The sequence below is a fragment of the Sorghum bicolor genome, chromosome 9 (genome assembly GCF_000003195.3).
Source record: "Sorghum bicolor cultivar BTx623 chromosome 9, Sorghum_bicolor_NCBIv3, whole genome shotgun sequence".
Taxonomy (NCBI): Eukaryota; Viridiplantae; Streptophyta; class Magnoliopsida; order Poales; family Poaceae; genus Sorghum; species Sorghum bicolor.
The window spans coordinates 2,277,183-2,296,303 of NC_012878.2; the positions used below are offsets into that span (position 1 = coordinate 2,277,183).

Sequence of the window (19,121 nt, forward strand, 5' to 3'; positions counted from 1 at the left end):
TTGAAAGATATAAATGTTATTAGTACCATATATTTATTCTATAAACCTAGAGTCAAACTTATAATTGTTGGACTTGTCGAGAAATGAGATTTAGGAAAGAGTACTCGAAGAGGAACAACCACTCTTTGCAGCTACGACGACTTGAAACTGGAAAAACAACTCCCACTCCATTAAAATGTTCGCTATGATTTCTCTGCAAAAAAATTGATGCCGAAGCTATGCTAAACATGCCCTTACATTCTTTTAAGGATGAAAGAAGTAAGTTATTTTCTTTAATATGGAGTACAATTTAACCGTTATAGTCTGATTTAACAAAAGATGAACTGTTTGAGGAGGCTGCTAAATGTTACAGTTCGTGATGATTTAAAACATTGGTGTTGGAACGGATCGATATAGCAGCCTGCAACCATGCACACGCAGGGAACGGATAAGCGCTAGCTACTGCTTTCCTTTGTTATACACGTATGCGTGACCGGAATATATATGCCAGTCCAGAATTGCCTTCATCCAGATCCCAGTAGTCAAAATAATCCTACGTGCCGCTGTCGGGTGGCAGACACGTGCTGCTACGTACGTCGCCGGCCGGCCGGTGATCGATGCCTCGCCGTGTCGTGTCTACTACCGGCGACACCTCACACCACGCACGCAACCTCCGTTGGTCGCCAGGGTTGGTTAGACGGCTGACAGCAACACACACGGCCGATCGAGCTAGGGAGTAATGAATTGACAGCCACCCGCATGTTAGTCGTCGTTTGGATTTATTTGGATTATCATTAGTAATTAGTAGCAATCCTCCTGTCACTTGCAATCATGCATTGTTGGTGACTCCTAGTATGTCCTATATATCAGCTGCCACAACTAGCTAGGCACTATAGTAGCTAGTTCATTGAGTACGTACACTGCTATCTACTCTCTGATTATACTATTCAGTTGGTGATCATAACACACACTACTGCGTGAAGCACTAATACATAATCTGTCAGACTGTCACTGCTTGTGGTTGTGGACTTGTGGGCAGTAGTAGTCACCTACTTAAGATTCTTTTTATTTAGCAGTGCTCACCTAAGAACTAGTTTCGTGTGACACTTTCGTTTTTATTTGACAAATATTGTCCAATCATGGAATTCAAAAGATTCATCTCGCGATTTACAGGTAAACTGTGCAATTAGTTTTTGTTTTCGTTTATATTTAGTGCTTCATGCATGTGCCGCAAGATTCGATATGATGGAGAATCTTGAAAAGTTTTTGGTTTTTAGGGTGAACTAAACAAGGCCTTAGTCGGGTGATCCTGAGATTGACTTAAGATATTCTCTCTCAATTTTAGTGAAATCTCTAATCTCTGCAGCAATGTTTAAATTAATAAATGGAAGACTGTAGTTCGGCTTTCTTTGCTAACAGATATCCCAAATAAAGGTTGGTTTTCATGATACCATGCATACTTCATCTTGGGACCTGCCCATTGTATATATTCTGTCATACAAATTGCGACTTGCATTTCTCCCTCCCCTCCCCTCCCCTCCCCCCCCCCCCCCCCCGCCCCCAAGCTACCACCATAGCCACTCACCTCAATGTTCACCAAGACACATCTTGACTATCACCGATCGAAATAATTTATAAGGAAGCTTACCAATTAGGCTACCTTCAATTCGTTGTCTCTTTAAATATATGTACTCCTCTGCCACAAAAAGAATACACATCTCTTTTTTTTAGAATTATTTTTTTAAATTTGACTAGATTTATAATATATAATATCAATATTTGTATCTCCAAATGTATTTGTTATAAAAATGTATTCTAATGTTGATCTAGTGATATTTATTATATATTTGGTTATATTTAAAGACTCCTCAAGAAATGAGATTTTTTTAGATGGGAGATTATATGTTTCATATGAAATTGATAAGAGCATGTAACTAGTAGGCCTTGTTTAGTTCACCCTAAAAATCAAAAAAAAATTCAAGATTCCTGGTCACATCAAATCTTGTGGCACATGCATGGAGCATTAAATATAGATGAAAACAAAAACTAATAGCCTAGTTTGCCTGTAAATCGCGAGACGAATCTTTTAGATCTAGTTACTCCATGATTGGACAATGTTTGTCAAATAAAAACGAAAGTGCTATATTGTCAAAATCCAAAAACTTTTTGGATATAAACAAGACATATATATATTGTATCCATCAACGCTTTAGCTCGGTATGACAAGTAAGTTTCAGCAATTTATTTATAAGTATCAGAAAGTCCTATTGTTTTCTTCATGAACTTTGTTGTCTCCCTTTCTAATTAAATTTAAATGATGTAGGACCCGTTATTTCCATCTTTTGGGTTTTCTCATATTTTAACCCTGAAGGATGCCATGTACCTGTCAGTCTTATCTATGCGCGATTCACATGCTCTAGGCAAGCCTGTAAGATCGAGACGATGGTTTTTTTATTCATTGAAATAAAAGGAAGATGACGACTAGTGCATCATGCACTGGTACTGGTAGTAGCTAAACTTGTGCCCATGAACGACATGATGACACTGCAGCTCACAATGCAAGTAGGCAAGTAGCCAGTGCCTATCATTATTGCTCAATGAGACAAATGACCATAGAATTGCAATTTCCTCAGGCACTTCAATCCATTTTATTTGATTCCAATTGTTCAGCACAAAATGGAGTTGGAGTTACATGAATAAGAGAATGGAAATTTCACGAGGAGCCAAACAATTTTAAATTTAACAAAATTTATAGAAAATAGTCAACATTTATATTCCAATAAGTAAAGCAGTTAATTCATAAGTCCAAGTTTTCATGAGAGTTTTATGAATATTGAATATACTGACATGATATGAAGAGAGGTAATAAAAGTTTCATGTGCGCCTCATATAACGAGCGAATCGTCGTATATCGCGGAAGCTGGCGGCTCTCCTAGGCTTCCCTCATCTGGGATCCCTGGGGAAGAGGAAAGTTGGCCCTTGCGAATAGCTTGATGCACTATCTCCCTTCAACCCTTTGAGCGAAATGTGGCAAAAGGAAGCGAAATGTGGCAAAAGGAAGGAAAATCCATGGACCGACCCCATTGTCTCCACCCCATAGAAACTACGAGATCACCCCAAGGACGCCTTCGGCGCTCAATTTTTCGTGCTCTTGCTACAGTTAAACGATCCTCCTCCGATAATTCATCGACCCACAAGTCACACTCTCCCACGTGGAGTGCTTACCACAAGCTCTAGCACTTGACCCGGCCGGACCACTTGTCACTCTTCGCGTCTCGCTCTACTAGAGTTGCTTCCCTCTCGACTTTGGATCTTAGCACCCAATCAGTCTGTCTGTACTAAGGGCTCACTTCCTTCAATTAAATCAACTAATTTCTAGTTTCCTTTGGCGCCAAACAATGCTAGGGTTTGCCCTGAACTCGCGCCTTTCGGCCTGATCTTAGACCCTGACTCACCCTTCGTGGACGAACCTTGCGGAGGAAACCTTGGGTTTTTGGACTCCGTTGCATTGCCAGAATTCATGTTCCATATTTGAAGCGGGTTGACCTCTGTGCTTCTCTCCAATAGACTCCTTTTCGGGAGTGATTCATCCTTCCCGAACGCAGCATACAACTCTCTGTTGTACCGCGCTCTTCAAGTGTGCTTCTTTCCTATTATTTTCAAAATATGAGCGTATTGATAGTTGGATCATAAAAGCCGGGGCATGTTCGGTTAATCCGGATTGGACTCCTGAATTAATTATAACCTGGAATCTTCTTCTGATAATTTATCGTGGATTTCATCTCCTGGGAGAATCCAGGTGGAAGGAGGAACGAACGAGCCTGAGATTGGTTGGCCTAATTTATCCACAATCCAGAGCCGTGTCAATCTGGCGTGACACGTCATACAGAGAGGATGGCGTAGGAGCGTCTCCGTGCATGTCGGCACGCCGCTCAGATCCATATACACGGTTCATATACAGGGAGGATGCATGTTGGATTTCGTTTTATTTTATGATAAATTTGACTTCAATCTACTCGGAGTATCATCCAGATTCAGAGCATCTACTGGCATAAGTCCTGTCAGTCTATGAAAGATCTACATGACATGATATATGGTTGTTTTTTCCATCAAAACTTTCATCAACTATGTTGTCTCCACTGTAAATTACAAAACTCAAAGTGCATGTTATAGTTCTTTTTTGTTGGCTGTCAGTATTTTATTTACAACCTGAAGGTCATGTGCCTCTCACCTGTGTGACACACTGACACTGACACTTGTTCATAAGATGAAAAGATGAAGGATATTTTCGCCTTCATCAGTGTCCATGGATCAACGGGCCCACTCTCTGACGTGGATGTATCATGTGCTAGGTCATCTTTTTTGACGCCCATAATGTGTGCACTGCACTCAATACCTCTGAGGAATTTCCCTACTCCTTCCTCCATGAATAGTTTGGCGCCAACTAGTCAAGACAGAATGAACCTGAAATTTACCTGGACACTAGTATTCTAATCCTCCTGTCAGTCCACACCATATGATAGCATGCTGACTTTGCATCTTCCATCCAGGTGAAGCAACTTGAATAACTAATCCAAGTTGTTGCAAGGTTTTTATTTTACGGTTTGAAACAGCCACCGGCCATCACCGTCATAATCACACATTGTCCCAATTCCCAAGTAAGTGAGGAAGTTGAGGAATCCACGGTCCACATGCATGGCCAGTGTGTGTACTAGCTGGACTGGAGTAGAGATGGCGTCTTCTGTGGGCACAAAAAGCATTGGCCGGCCCTGAAGAAATGCATCCGGCATTTCCTGCGCAAAAGCCTCTTGTTTCTATATATGTGTTGGTCGTCCAGCCCTACATCTGCTCAGAACAGCTGTTTTTTCTCCCTGGCTTTCAGAGCTGTACAAGTTTCTAAAAATAAGGAAGCGGAATCCCAAGAAGTTACCAAAAGAAAAGGAATTCCATTTAGGCCTTGTTTACTTCACAGAAAATTTTGCAAAATTTTTTACATTCTCCGTCACATCGAATCTTTAGACGCATGCATGAAATATTAAATATAGACGAAAAAAAACTAATTACACAATTTGGTCGAAATTGACGAGACGAATCTTTTGAGCCTAGTTAGTGTATGATTGGATAATATTTGTCAAATACAAACGAAAGTGCTACAGTACCTGTTTTGCAAAAAATTTTTAACTAAACAAGGCCTTAACGGTTCTTGTTTTTGGAGAGTTTTAATGTTGAAAATGTGTAGGGAAAAGAGGAATTTCAAAGGAGTCTGCTTTGTGCCCGAGTTTTTGTGTTAAATAATCAATCGCTAACAGGCGGTGATCTCATCCCACAGATCGATGATGTGGTGAAGTCTAATGTCCATTTCATCCACCGATATCATGACAAATTACCGTTATCACCAGGATAGAGGTGTCAGTTTTCGTAGCATTGTTCGATATCATGACAAAGCACCGTTATCACCGGGGTATCAGTTTCAGTAGCGTTATCCCTGAACAAAAGCCAACCCCACCCCCTCTCCCGGGTGACAGTTCATCGTGTTACGGTGTTACGACATTTGAAAAAAAAAATTAGAATGTTGTGCAATTGAAATCCTATAGGAAATCTAGAATGTGTAGAAGTTAGAAATAAATTTTTGGATAGCACATAGAATCCTAATCCTAAAATACAGATGTGAAAATAAAATTGTCCGTGTAATCTTTTATTCAAAGGTGCGGGAACAATAAAAATCTTTAATCATTTTGATCTTTACCATTTAGTCATGGATTCTAGGTATTTGAGTTTTTTTTTTCAAAATTCCCCTAATCATTGGGTTTTTAGATGTCCTACACTTCTAAATGGAACCGCATACACGTACTCTTACAAAATTCAAGTCCACAAGAGCAAAACATACACATACTCTTACAAAATTCAAGTCCACAAGAGCAAAACAAAACACAAAGAGGCAATCCCACCTTCTGCCCTCTAGCTGGAGAGCGAGAAGTTGCACGGGCTAGGGGTGGGAATCTAGTCTGGCCCTATATTTTTGACTCCATGGTTTTGACATTTCAAAAATGCAGTCCTTGACAATTATAAACTGATCATAGTGTCATAACAATGAGACCACAACTCAGTTCTCTGAGCATTTGGTAAGTTCTATCCTTGAAAAAGGTGGTTGTGTTGTAGACTGATAGTTGAATTATGGGTAGAAGGAGATATGTCACGAGTAGAATGGAAATGATGGGATGACCAAGATTGGCACGGGGAGTGAGCAAATATAAGAGAGTACAACATAAAAAAAAACAAAGTAATCAAGGATCCACCAGATTCAGGTTTTGCAAAACCTCTCATCAAAATTATTCTCATCCCTTCAAGAATTTACCTTAAATGCAAGAGATCATCCCTTCAAACTGCCCTAAACAGCCTCATAGGATTATCGAAATTTTCCCTTATATAAGATAAAATTAGACCCTTAAAAAATAGTGTTTCCATCTTCTCCAAAATAAATTTAATAGCGTTTTTTTATCTACTCCAAAGGAGCCTCCACATGTGTTTGAGGCGAGTACAGTTCCCGTGGGTTGTGCTTCATCAGCGACGTGGTCAGTGGAAGAATCGAAGCGTCACATCAGCGCCGGCCATGATCGCTCTACCAAGGCCTGTTTGGTTAAAAAAAATTTCAAAATTCTCCGTCACATCGAATTTTGCAGCATATGTATGTTGCATTAAATATATATGAAAATAAAAACTAATTTCACAGTTCATCTGTAAATCGCGAGATGAATTTTTTAAGTCTAGTTATTCCATGATTGAACAATGTTTGTCAAATAAAATGAAAGTACTACAGTGTCGAAATCCAAAAATTTTTGCGAAATGAACAAGGCCCAAGCAAACAACAAATCAATTTATGGCTGTGTTTGGATACTCTAACTCGGCTAGGGGTTAGAGTTAGTTTTTAGTCCAAGACTAGCCTAGAACTAGCTCTAGCTGAAGACGTTTTGGATGCAAGAGTTAGAATGACAATAAATACGACGAATCGACGGCAGATCGATTGCTAGGGAAGATAAGCTCGATCCTGTGTGGCCTGAGTTGGAGAAAAAAAAAAATTGATGTGGGCCCAACCAGAACTAGCCCAAATAATCGCCCCTTCGAAGGGATAGTGTTTTTGAGTGGGCTAGTTGTAAAAAACTAGCTCTAGCCCTTTGGCTACTTTTAGACTAGTTGAGCCTAAACTAGCATCCAACATCAGTTAGAGATTAGGTCAGTCTCAATGCATGTTTCATGAGAGTGTCAAGCACATTAAATAGGGTGCCACATAAACAAAATTGCTGACTTGGCAGGGTCATTAAATGAAGGAGTTTCATCAGATGAGAGAGGAGTTTCATCCCCATGAAACTCTTGTGGCTCGGTTACCTAGTTTATAGTCTTGGTAATTGTGCAATGAAACTATGCATTGAGACTGGCCTTAGAGTTAAGTTTTTGGCCTAGGACTAGCCTAGAACTAGCTCTAGTTGAAGACGTGTTTGGATGCAAGGGTTAGAATGACAATAAATAGGCATATCGGTGCGAGAGTGGATCGGTGCGGCAGATCGATCGCTAGGGAAGAGAATAAGCTCGATCGTATATGGTCTGAGTTGGAGAAAAAAAGAATTGATGAACCCAACCAGAACTAGTTCAAATAATTATCCTTTTGAAGGGATAATTTTTTTTTAAATGAGCTAGTTGCAAAAAACTAGCTCGCCCTTCTGTTTGGCTATTTTGGGCTGGTTGAGTCTAAACTAGCGCAAACTAGCTCTAGCCTCTAAATCCAAACAGGACCTTTGTTAAAAAAAAAACGGTTGTGCTGCTTCAGCATCTCCTCCTCCCGCTCCCGTGTCCCGTTACTCTGCCGCAGCGTGCTCCTCGACCTCGCTAAAAGCCAACTGGAGTAGTAGCCAACCGCCCTCCTCTCCCTTCCCTCCCTCACGCACAAAGCAGAGCAGGCAACGGCACAGCACAGCACAGCACAGGTAGAGAGAGAAAGAGGAGCGCAGAGCCAAAGAAGCAGAGCAACAGCAGCAGGTCGAGGAAGAAGAGAAGGGAAGAGGAAGAGGAGAGAAGGCCAGGAGGCAGCAGCAACCAAGAAGGGGGAAGAGAGCAAGATGCTGCGCGGGGGCACGAGCGTGCTGGGGATCATCAACTTCATCACCTTCCTGATCTCGATCCCGATCCTAGGCGGCGGCATCTGGCTAGCCTCGCGTGCCAACTCCACCGACTGCATCCGCTTCCTGCAGTGGCCCATCATCGTCGTGGGTCTCGTCCTCATGGTCATCTCCCTCATGGGCTTCGCCGGCGCCTGCTACCGCCAGACCTGGCTCCTCCGCCTCTACCTCTTCGCCATGTTCTTCGTCGTCCTCGCCCTCCTCTTCTTCATCGTCTTCGCCTTCGCCGTCACCGACCGCGGCGACGGACAGGTCGTCATGAACCGCCGGTTCCCCGAGTACCAGCTCTCCGACTACAGCGGCTGGCTCCGCGACCGCGTCGCTGACCCGGAGTACTGGGCCACCATCAGCGCTTGCCTCCGCGACGGCCACGCCTGCGCCGGCATGAGGCGCCTCGCAAGGGACCCCAACACCGGCATGCTCGTGCCGGAGACGCCTGCCATGTTCTACGGCCGCAACCTCTCCCCGATTCAGGTCCGCTTTTTAACCCCCCCAATCCCTCCTCGCTTTCCTTCTTTATTATCTTCCTCTTTCCTTCTTTCTCTTTCCTTTTCCCCATCAAAAGGAAAAATAGATTCGTCAGTTCTTCTTGCCACCCTTGCTTTCCATGAGCGATTCATTTGATTTCCATGTGTGATTCAAAAAATTCCTTCGTACGCTAAGGAAAGATTAGATTTTATTCAAGTTTTATTGTTGTTCTACCTACTAGTAGTGCACAAAAGTCGGGATTTTTTATTTGTGATGATTCAGCGATTTTATTCAAGTTTTATTGTTGTCCTCTGCAGTACTAGTTTAGGGGGAAACACAAAAAAAGGGCTGCATTTTTTGTGTGTCAATTTTCCACGGAAAGAGGTCATCAATCAATCAAGAGGGTAAACATTAATCTAATAATCCAGGTTCTTCCTGACCTTTGATTGCTTGTTGCAAAGGTGGCGTAGGATATTCCAGTTACTTCTACTCGGCACCAGTGTGGCAGTGTGGATCTCGAAATAAACTTTGCTTGCCCCTTTCATCAGCAGCCAGCCCCCTTTCGGCTTAGCAAATCATGACCTTTACTAGTATTTAATTTGTTCATTCATCGTGCAGCAGCTTCCACCTTTCAGAAATTGTTAATGCATCGGGCCTTTTGCTTGTTCCTGATTTGGGGCAAAGCAAAGCAGCTAGAAGGGTCACTGACTTTGCCAGCCCCTTCGATTCCAGCATATACCTTTCTTCAAAAGCAATCCTTTTCCCTGCTTTATTTACTTTGGTTCTCTGAATTGCTTTACATCACGGGAAGAAATTCCGTGCATAATTCTGTACCAGGTGTCTGTAAGTACAAAACCTTTTGGCTGATTAGAGACTCAAATCATGGATGGGGAAACAAATCTGCATCATCCATTCTATGATGGTGAAACATGTCACTAATATCTTTCACTACACAAACCTGGAACTATATATCTCCGAAAGAAAGTGACCTTTTTTCCATTGAACAAATTTGTATACTTATTACTAGTACCTCTCAACTGCACACACCTAAGTCGCTTAAGCAGTAAGCATCCCCATGACTCATTGGTCAATTGAGTCGTGGTCCAGTGACCAGTCAGTAAGTCAGTTATTTCCCAAGTCACCACTGCAGTGCAAAGAACGGGAAGCACCAGGAATTGACACTATTGCAGTGGTAAGTAGAATCTGGTGTCTGTTTGAGGCTGAGGATAATGTCATTGTCCTAGCTTTTTCCTCATCTCTCCGGATGCCAGACGACATGGAGGCCCACAATAATTTTATGATTGAGGAATCAGGGCCTCTCTCAGCGTCCTACCAAATACACCAGTGTGACCACGACAGCCAAAAGCCACTTGCTAGGTGTTACATTTCAGAGTTGGAATTGGGACCATGGAAGCCTTACCTTGCTTGTCATTATATTCTCTATGCTGTCTTTTCTAGCCGTGAGTGTTTTTCTTTTCCTCGTTACAGTCTCACAAATTACTTGCAAATATACATTTTGGATTTTGCCCTTTGGTTATTTTCTGTAGAGATGATACTCTACATTACATGTTGTGTTTATACTGGGACACAGAATATCTATTATTCATGTTGAATGACTTATTGTATATGATGGTTGGTCAGTGGGTGGAGTAAAAATGTAAGGGCTTGTGATAATTGTTAATTTTATACCTGTTGCAGTATGCAGGCACCCATCAAATGCTTGTTAAATGTTTGGTTCTTTAGTGGTGTTAGTTTGTTTTTTCTTGTGCGTGAACAGATGGAGTATGTTTTATGTTCTTCAGATTGTAGTTATACAGGCTTGGATAGTTTCCTAGTGAGTATGGGATCCACCTTTCTTTCTTTTTGTAGTCGTCAACTTTTATCTTGATTGGGAGGCCAAGACATCATTAATCTAGGTGATGATAATAATGGATAACTGATGATCATATTGTCCAGCCTGATGCTATCAATATCATAAGGAACTTATTGCCATTTTAGTGCTACTGTTTTTGCTCATCTCAATTATTGTTTGATGTAGATTTCTTTGAAGATAAACTGTTTTCTGACTGTTCTGTCAAAAATTGTGGAAGCTAATTAGCTGCAAGAGGCTTTTAGTTCAGAGGCCAAGTATTTCAGGACAATGAGTTGTCTTCAAGCTCTTAAACAACATAATGCTTCAATATTACATTTTGGTTTTGCTAGTGAAATGAGTTTTGGTTTTACCTGAGTGACTTCTTTGTCTCTCAGAGTAACAGATTGTGCTCTCTCTCTCTCTCTGAATGATTGTGTGGTCTCTCAGGACACGGTTTCTGTTCATTTCAATTGTTGTTCAATGTAAATTTGCTTGAAGATGCATCATCTTTTATGTCTGAATTGAGACGTTCAATTGCCTGCAAGAACTTTAGTGTAGACGCTGAGTACCTCTTGTTGATGAGCTGTCTTCAGACTCTTAAGCAAGCATAAATGTTTTTTTGATTCTTGCGTGTTATATTTGGTTTAGTTGGTAGAATTAGTTTCTATGTCTACAGAATTGCATTGAGTTCTTTTTCTCTCAGAACAACTGATTAGCCGTCTGATTTCTCAGGATACTAACTGATATAATTTTTGTGACTGACTATTGCAGTCTGGATGCTGCAAGCCACCGACATCATGTGCATTCACCTATATGAACGAGACGTACTGGACACAAAACCCTGGTGTGCCGACTGTGATGAATGACCCTGACTGCAGCAGGTGGAGCAACGACCAGCAGATGCTGTGCTTCCAGTGCGACTCATGCAAGGCTGGCGTCCTAGCGGGCATCAAGAAGAGCTGGCGCAAGGTGGCCATCCTGAACATCGTGGTGTTGATCATCCTTGTGATTGTCTATGTCGCGGGCTGTGCCGCATTCCGCAATGCCAAGAGGATCGAGAATGACGAGCCGATCGGCATGGCACGGATGACCAAGTCCCATCCTAGCAGGTTCCAGTTCTAGGCAGCTGCTGCTGCGGGTTTGGAAGCTTTTGCCTTGTACAAATGATCACAATGGGTGGTGCTAAGGCTTAGGCTTTGTTATATCTTACTGAAATGTGGATTCTACTGCATTTGGTGGTGAAAAGGGGAAGTTCAGTGTGGTTTGAGTTTGTGTTTGTGTTTGCTTTAGTGTTTAGGGTAGGCCTATTATGTTGTAGGGGTACAATATGAGATCTGCAAAGAACAAGAGAAGTTAAATCATCTAGGAGCTGTTCTGTATTGGAGATTTTTAAATTCTGGGGGATAGTTGTATGATGGTGCCAGTCATGATGGAATATTTTCTGAATATCTCACTGTATGGCAATACTAGAGGTGTGATGAGATGGCTGTACTGCAGCTTCCAGTAGGAATGTAGGATTCTTCACAAATTGTTTTTTGATTTTCTCCACAAACTGTTCACTGCTCAAGTTACAGGCAGGAATGCGTTTTGCTTCGGCTTTGTGAGATAACAGTATGTGAGCATTCTGCTTCGGCTGTTGCAACCTGTCGATTGTCAGAGGCCAAGGCCCAGGTGGTCTCTGTGGGCCCTCCTTTTAGCCTACAAAATCCTTTATGAGTGAAACCATGCAAGCCCAACAACAAAAACACATCCAGGTCCATAAGTAAATACAGGTCGGAGTTCCACGTCTAAATTAGCATCTGAGGCCCATCACAAGTTTCTAAAAAAAGCTGAGGCCCATCACAAATGTTTTACAAGATCCATTGCCAAATTTAACGTCGCCGGAGTTCTAACGAAGTCAGTGCCAGAGTCAAGCTTGACTGCTTAAACCAATCAATCTAAGAAAAAGATTCTAGTTCTAGAAAAGCGTATGATTGAGCTCACTTTACCATTTATGCCCATCCAAAAGAGTTCTGAAAGGGTTAATACACACGTCAACAACACAGCACATGCATGACATGCCAGTGAGAATGCAGGGACTAACTGACTGGCTGACTGATTTGAAGCTCATTAGCATGTTACCCCTGGTAATCCAACTATTGACATGTAGACATTAGACAATGCTGCCCCCAAATCCCAAATTCAAAGTCTGAAACCAGATGAGCTTTGTTCCATGCAAGGAGAAGGATTTGATCAAGGACAGGGACTGACTAACCCATGTGAATGTGCAAGACTGAAATGAAACCAGTTAAAGCCTAAAGCAGTGTGCACTTGGCAAGCTGGCATGCATCCGGAGCGGCTCATTTCTCCGGTTCAAACGCATCACTTTGATCCCACGCAGAAAAACCCGGCGGCGCCCTCATGCTGCTTTGTTCTGTAGCAGGGGAGTCAAAGGCTTGAAGCAGCAGCCATGAAAGGACACTGACTGCCATGCTGTTGACATCTCTGCTGACGATGTTCAGGAGGTTGTTGACTGTCGTCCCTGATGGAGAACAGACAGGGTCTCCTAGAATTCTGGGCTGGCGGAAATATCTGAACTGGATGCCAACGCCATGCATGGTTGCGGCGCGTGCATGCACGCGTTTCTGTTCATGCATGGACGATGGCAATCTGATTGATGGATCACGCGTTTAATTTGCATGTGGATTGACGGGTAGTTTGGTTTTGATTTGGAAGCATTTGCAAGCATGTTATATTGTCATGCATGTGTGATGTGTTTTAATTATCTTTCCAGCTGGATAAGGCCGGCAGCACTCGTCGTCAATTTTGTTAGGTTGTTTGTTCTTTGCTTTTTCCTTGCTTACTGCTACTGCCTACTCCTGAATATGAACTGCATTACTTTGATTAGACATAACTTGAAAAGGTTCAGTCTCTGTTTCGAGGTAATGACATGTACTTTCTTATGGATGTGAACTCCTTTTTTCAGTAAGTAAACGAGCTGCTGAGTAAGCTGTGATGACACTTTTCTCACGGATGTGAACTCTTTTTTTCAGTAAGTAAACGAGCTGCTGAGTAAGCTGATGGCTACGTGTACCTTAAGATGCTCATGAAGTTATAACTTTCTCCATACATGTTTTTAAATTGTGTTATGCACTAAAAATATGAAAAAAAAACCTAAGCCAAAGTGAACACATTATCTACTTCTATATTCAATACAGTATAAGAGAATTATAAATGAAACGAGTCATGTAAATGTACTTGACATTGCTAGCTCTAGCTCTAGATCTAGGATTTTCTAGAGCTACAGACACCCAGCTCTAGTAATCCACAGATTTTTTTTAGAGTTGGAGCTCTGTCAAACAAGATCCTAATATGACATGTAATTTAAAACAAAAGGAGTAAATATTATCTTATAAATTTATATAAAAAATCGATATGTTTATAGACAATGGTAAAAAAAAGTTTGACTTGGAACTATCCTGTATGAATTTCATATTCATGTCAGTACGAAGTAAAATGTTTTGTGCCGGTGCGTGAGCAGGGATTGATAAACTAATTAAGAACAAACTAGATCTCCTTGTTATTACTAGTTTTCAACTCTGGACAAATTTTTAATTACGTGCCACCTCACCTAGCTAGCTAAGACGATGAACCTAAGTTAGGTCAATGTCCAACGCATCTCTGCTAGGAGCTAGTTTAGCTCATGCTGTTTGATGTCCTTGATTACCCAATTGTACATAGGTAAAGAGCTAGTGTTAGTACTACAACCATTGTCTACCCAATTAAAGAATCAAACCAATTGGACATTTCCCCCTTTTCTTTCAGGAATAGACTACACACATGTTGATAGTAGGAACTTAAATACAACTATTTCTAAAGGCAGGGCAGATCAACATATAAATTCTAAGCCTGGAGAATGTGCGTGCTGCATCCTCAGTTCGTCATCAGCAGCACTCTATTGGGCACGCTCTGATGACATTTCAACAGGCAGTACGGCCATTTGACCACTGCTAAGCAATTTGGTCAATCAACTAGGGAATTATTCTGATTCCGTTCCGATCGAATTTATATATATAACGGCTGCCGGGACCCGGAAATCTCAAGGTTTTCAAAGATCCAGCAGTCCTGTTTTTCGTACATTATTCTACCAGTCATGAACAGGCTGACTCTCTGGAGGCAAAAAGGTCATGAGATACCAACTACTAATAATGCTCAAAGATCGAGTGAAGTCCTTGCTAGTTTACATGTACTGGACCGTCACTCACTCCTGCATGCATCTGCATGACAGCGTAGATAACACTATGGACATTTATATTAGTTTTGAAGCAAAAAAAATGTCATCTCATGCTTTGGCACGACATTGCTTTGTTCGCTAGGCAGGGCCGCGGCATGAGTTCAGACATCTGATCCTCGGAGAAGTTCACATGCGCCGATCCAGCATTTGGCATTTATTCTTGTTGACACTGGTCATCAAGCTGCCAAATGAAATGTTCAGATATCTCTGTATGTGTCTCCTGATAGACGACGACAAATCCATCTCAACCAACTCTTTTGCAGATATGTGAACCGGAAATTGTTGTTAACGGCGGCACTCATGGGCTTCATGGCCGGTCATGCATGCAAATCTCCTTTGCCGACTGTCGCATGTCGATCGAAGCCTGACAGGTGGAGATGGCGCCAAGCCAAGTTTCAAATGTCAGCATGGGCATGCATGCATGCAGATATAAAATTCCGTCGTCCTCTTGTGGAAAATGCAGCAGGAGTGTTGAATGTTGATAGCAATGCATGCAGCGCTATATAGCTGTCTTTTTAACATTTTCTTCCACGCCTTGTTTACTTCCAAAATATTTTGCAAAATTTTTCAAGATTGTTCGTCACATTGAATCTTACATAGAGATGTCAATGGGTACCCGAAACCCGAAACTCGATGGGTTTTTACTTTATTAGGGTAAGGATTTGGGTCAATTTCTCTACCCATAGGTTCGTTAATGAGCAAAATGCTAGACCCAGCGGGTTTGTGGGCATAGATCTGGGAGTGTAGTACCCAAACTCGTGAGCCCATAGGTTTTTCAAACCCATAACTTATATTTAGATAATCATAAACATTTTGTAAAAGATTAATTAAGAAAAAAGAACTAAGAAAAGGATAGCTGATATATGCCTAACCACTAGCACGTTGGTACTGCATGGGTGTTGATACAGTTGTGGCCTAGTTAAGCCAGTAGCCTTTGGTGGAGATGGATAGAGGCGGCAGTAGCACACTACACACAATAGTGCTTCATTTTGATCGTCAGCCTCCAATCCATGGCATGGTTGGGAGGAAAATAAAATTAGCTATTTACAACAACTATAGCTATTTATTTTTGTATGTATATATATATATATATTATTCTCATATATATACTACTTGAGTCTATTGTTACTGTTGGGCATGGGCGACCCGTGGGTACCTGAAACCCACGTGGGCACGGGTTTGGGTCAAATGTTGCACCCGTCATGGGTCATGGGTTTTTTAATAAGTTTATATAATTTTTATGGACACAGGTTTAGGATAGTAAAACCAGCGGGTTTGTGCCCGTTGCCATCTTTAATCTTACGGCACATGCACATGTTTGGAGCATTAAATATAGATAAAAAAAATAATTAATTGTACCGTTTGTATGTAATTTGTGAGACTGAATCTTTTGAGTCCAGTTAGTTTATGATTAGACAATATTTGTCAAATACAAACGAAAGTGTTATAGTAGTGTTTTTCAAAAAAAATTACAAACTAAACAAGGCCCAATTGCTGCTTCCAGTCGTCTTCCAGAATCCAGGATGCAGTTATAAAGCAGCGCAAGCAATGACACACTGAAAATTGCAGGCACCAGCAGTTGCAGTGTGCAGACACAACTGAACTGGCACTGTCAGCTCCAGCAGAACTCTTGCGGCAACGCATGCAAGCTTTTTGTAGGATCCATATATCCATTAATTAAGCAAATACTAATAAGTACATACTAAGGCCTTGTTTAGTTCCGAAAAGTAAAAAGTTTTCGGTACTGTAGCACTTTCGTTTGTTTATGATAAATATTATCCAATCATAGACTAACTAGTATCAAAAGATTCATCTTGTGATTTACAGCTAAATTGTGTAATTAGTTTTTATTTTCGTCTATATTTAATGTTTCATGCATGTGCTACAAGATTCGATGTGACGGGGAATCTTGAAAACTTTTTGGTTTTTAAGGTGAACTAAACAAGGCCTAACATTATATACATTATTTCTACATGTTGGTTTGGCACTGGACTTTGGAACCACCTGCATGTGGTCCAGTCGTCCAGATAAGGTCGTTAGGTAGTAGGTTAACTTGTTTATTTGGTAATTTTTCTCCTGTCTGTCTATCTATGTATTGTCCTACTATGATTAGACGTAACTAAAAGAGGTTAAGAACTGTAAATTGGACTGACATGCATGTAACCTGGCAACTATAGGAACCCTATAGTTTTCAGCAGGTACAAAAGACAAGTATAGTCTCCGTCGTAGTTTAGCTTCCCCAGTTGAACTCTAGAAGAGTTTTCTTTTTATCTGAATCTGTCAGTCATCAGAATTTTCTCCACACGGTTGACAGTTCTTTAAATTATCGGTCTGAACCTGAATCAGGCAAGTTAGGTCAGTGTACTGTGTACAACGCATTATATTTGTGACTTTGTGTTGCTTGCAAGCTGGTAGCTATATTATGCTAAAAATCCATGCCTGTTTGCTATTTAGTAATCTGTACTGTGTTCATATATAGCTTTGTTATAACCATTCAGAGAGCATCAAATTAAATAGGCTAATTATAATAATGGCATACATCGTACTATTTGTTTTGACCAATTAATGAATGAATGATGTAAACTGCATTATTATTCCTTTTGCTTGAGATCGATGTGCACGATAAGTTGTTGACACTACTATTATGGTCCATCGGGGACAAGGAAGCAACAACTAATACAGCAAGGCGAAGTAGATGTCTGAACTCTGAACACCTTTGTTTGTTTTCAGAACCAAGTAGTCTAGCCAGTGGAAATAAATATATTTATATGTTGGATGGACAACCGGGAACCAAACAAATCTTAATGTGGCATTATATATTGTTTATTCAGAATTAGTATACGAACAAGCAGCATTATTCCATACTCAGCAACAATGTTACAGAGGAGCAGTGTTATACACTCATACACAACAACAATTTTGTACAAAATTAAGAGCAGAAGTTTGTCGTTCGTTCCCAAGCGAACAAAAACTCAACATTCAGAGGGATTTGTCACTCAAATTGCTTCAACAAACCCCAACCACGTTAACCCTTTGGTTAATTAGGAATTAATTATGACATCCAACCGAGTAAATAAAACTTACTACACACTTACCCCCATACATATTGACTGTACGCACGTACGTATATGTAACTGTATGTATACATATGCATATACAGACCAGCTAGATTAATTATACTTGGGCGTTGATTGCATTGACGAACAAAGCGCAGTTGGCAGTCGTAGGTGCAGTGCAGGGATTGATGGAGCTCATGTCCAGAGCGCCTCGTCGGCCCAGCTGACGGGGCTGCCGACCTGCATCTGCAAGGCAGCACCGGCGCCGTCGACGACGTAGAGCGCGTCGGCGGCCATCATGGGGTTGGCGACGACCGCTAGCTGATGATGCGAGGAGGAGGAGTAGTCGGCGGCGCCGCAGTAGGACGGCGGCGAGGCGGTGGCGGCGACCTCGACGCAGAGGAGCGCGAGGAGGTGCGCGTGCTGGGCGCGGGCGCCGGCGAGCTCGGCGTGGGCGCGCGCCAGCTGCGCCTTGAGTTCGTTGACCTGCTTCTGCAGCTGGCAGATGGCGCCGGCGCAGCCGTACACGGGGTCCCGGATGCGCGCCGCCGCCTCGTACACCATGCTGCTCACCGCGTCCGCACGGTGCTCCTCCGGCAGCTCCTGCATGTGGCATGTGCATGCTCGATCGGTCCGTCAGCCGCCTCAATCATATCATGCATGCGTGTGCGTGTGTGTGTGCTTGCTGCTTGCAGCACGTTCAGTCAGACAATGGCGACAAATTAAGATCGTCGACGACTGACCTGGAGGAGCTTGATGATGTTGCTGGCGCCGAAGACACGGTGCGCGGTGGCGAACTTGTGGGGCTCGGTGGGCGGGAAGTAGGGAGCCAGCACGCAGCGGTCGACGCAGCGGCGGCGGAGGATCTTGCACGCGGCGCACGGGCTCAGCACCACCGCCGCCGCCGCCGCCGGCTGTGGCGACGAAGGAGGTGACTGCGCCGTGGCCGCGGCCACGGCCACAGCGCAGACGGCCGTGTCGCTGGAGCAGTCCATTTAGCTGGTTTCTGTGTGGCACGTACGCACAGATGGAACCTGAGGAGCTTGGATGGAGCTGGAGATGGCTTATTAGTTAGCTTCCGAGTTTGGCGGCAAACGAGTGTATTTATATAGTGGTGAAGAGTGGGCAGCCTAGCTTAGCCTAGCTTAGCTTAGGACTTATTAGTAAGAGCTAGCAGGACTCATGGCCTGTCAGTGCCAGTGCCAGTGCCAGCTAAGGTGCCAAAGATTCGTTCGACCCATTCATAGTTACGTTGATGGTGGTCCAACGAGTGAGGCACTTCTCTTCTCCTACAGTCCTACTAGAAAGGCGGTAAAGTTATT

General features: G+C 42.4%; 2 protein-coding genes across 2 annotated transcripts; one reads left to right on the top strand and one right to left on the bottom strand.

Moving 5' to 3' along the window:
* Window positions 7,789-11,948, top strand: LOC8071250 (tetraspanin-3). Its single transcript, XM_002439156.2, has 2 exons — window positions 7,789-8,624; window positions 11,242-11,948. Exons 1-2 carry the CDS (start codon window positions 8,091-8,093, stop codon window positions 11,590-11,592), a joined length of 885 nt encoding a protein of 294 aa, XP_002439201.1. The 5' UTR covers window positions 7,789-8,090; the 3' UTR covers window positions 11,593-11,948.
* On the bottom strand, window positions 17,590-18,915 carry LOC8071251 (LOB domain-containing protein 1). The gene is made up of 2 exons (XM_002440464.2): window positions 18,543-18,915; window positions 17,590-18,402 (listed from the first exon to the last, which is right to left on the bottom strand). Exons 1-2 carry the CDS (start codon window positions 18,792-18,794, stop codon window positions 17,995-17,997), a joined length of 660 nt encoding a protein of 219 aa, XP_002440509.1. The 5' UTR covers window positions 18,795-18,915; the 3' UTR covers window positions 17,590-17,994.

Bases quoted from the DNA above. Each gene is read 5' to 3' on its own strand.
- LOC8071250 (XM_002439156.2), top strand. From the start codon at position 8,091: ATGCTGCGCGGGGGCACGAGCGTGCTGGGGATCATCAACTTCATCACC. The intron at 8,625-11,241 runs GTCCGCTTTTTA...TGACTATTGCAG, and splicing joins GCAACCTCTCCCCGATTCAG to TCTGGATGCTGCAAGCCACC.
- LOC8071251 (XM_002440464.2), bottom strand. From the start codon at position 18,794: ATGGACTGCTCCAGCGACACGGCCGTCTGCGCTGTGGCCGTGGCCGCG. The intron at 18,403-18,542 runs GTCAGTCGTCGA...TGCCACATGCAG, and splicing joins ACATCATCAAGCTCCTCCAG to GAGCTGCCGGAGGAGCACCG.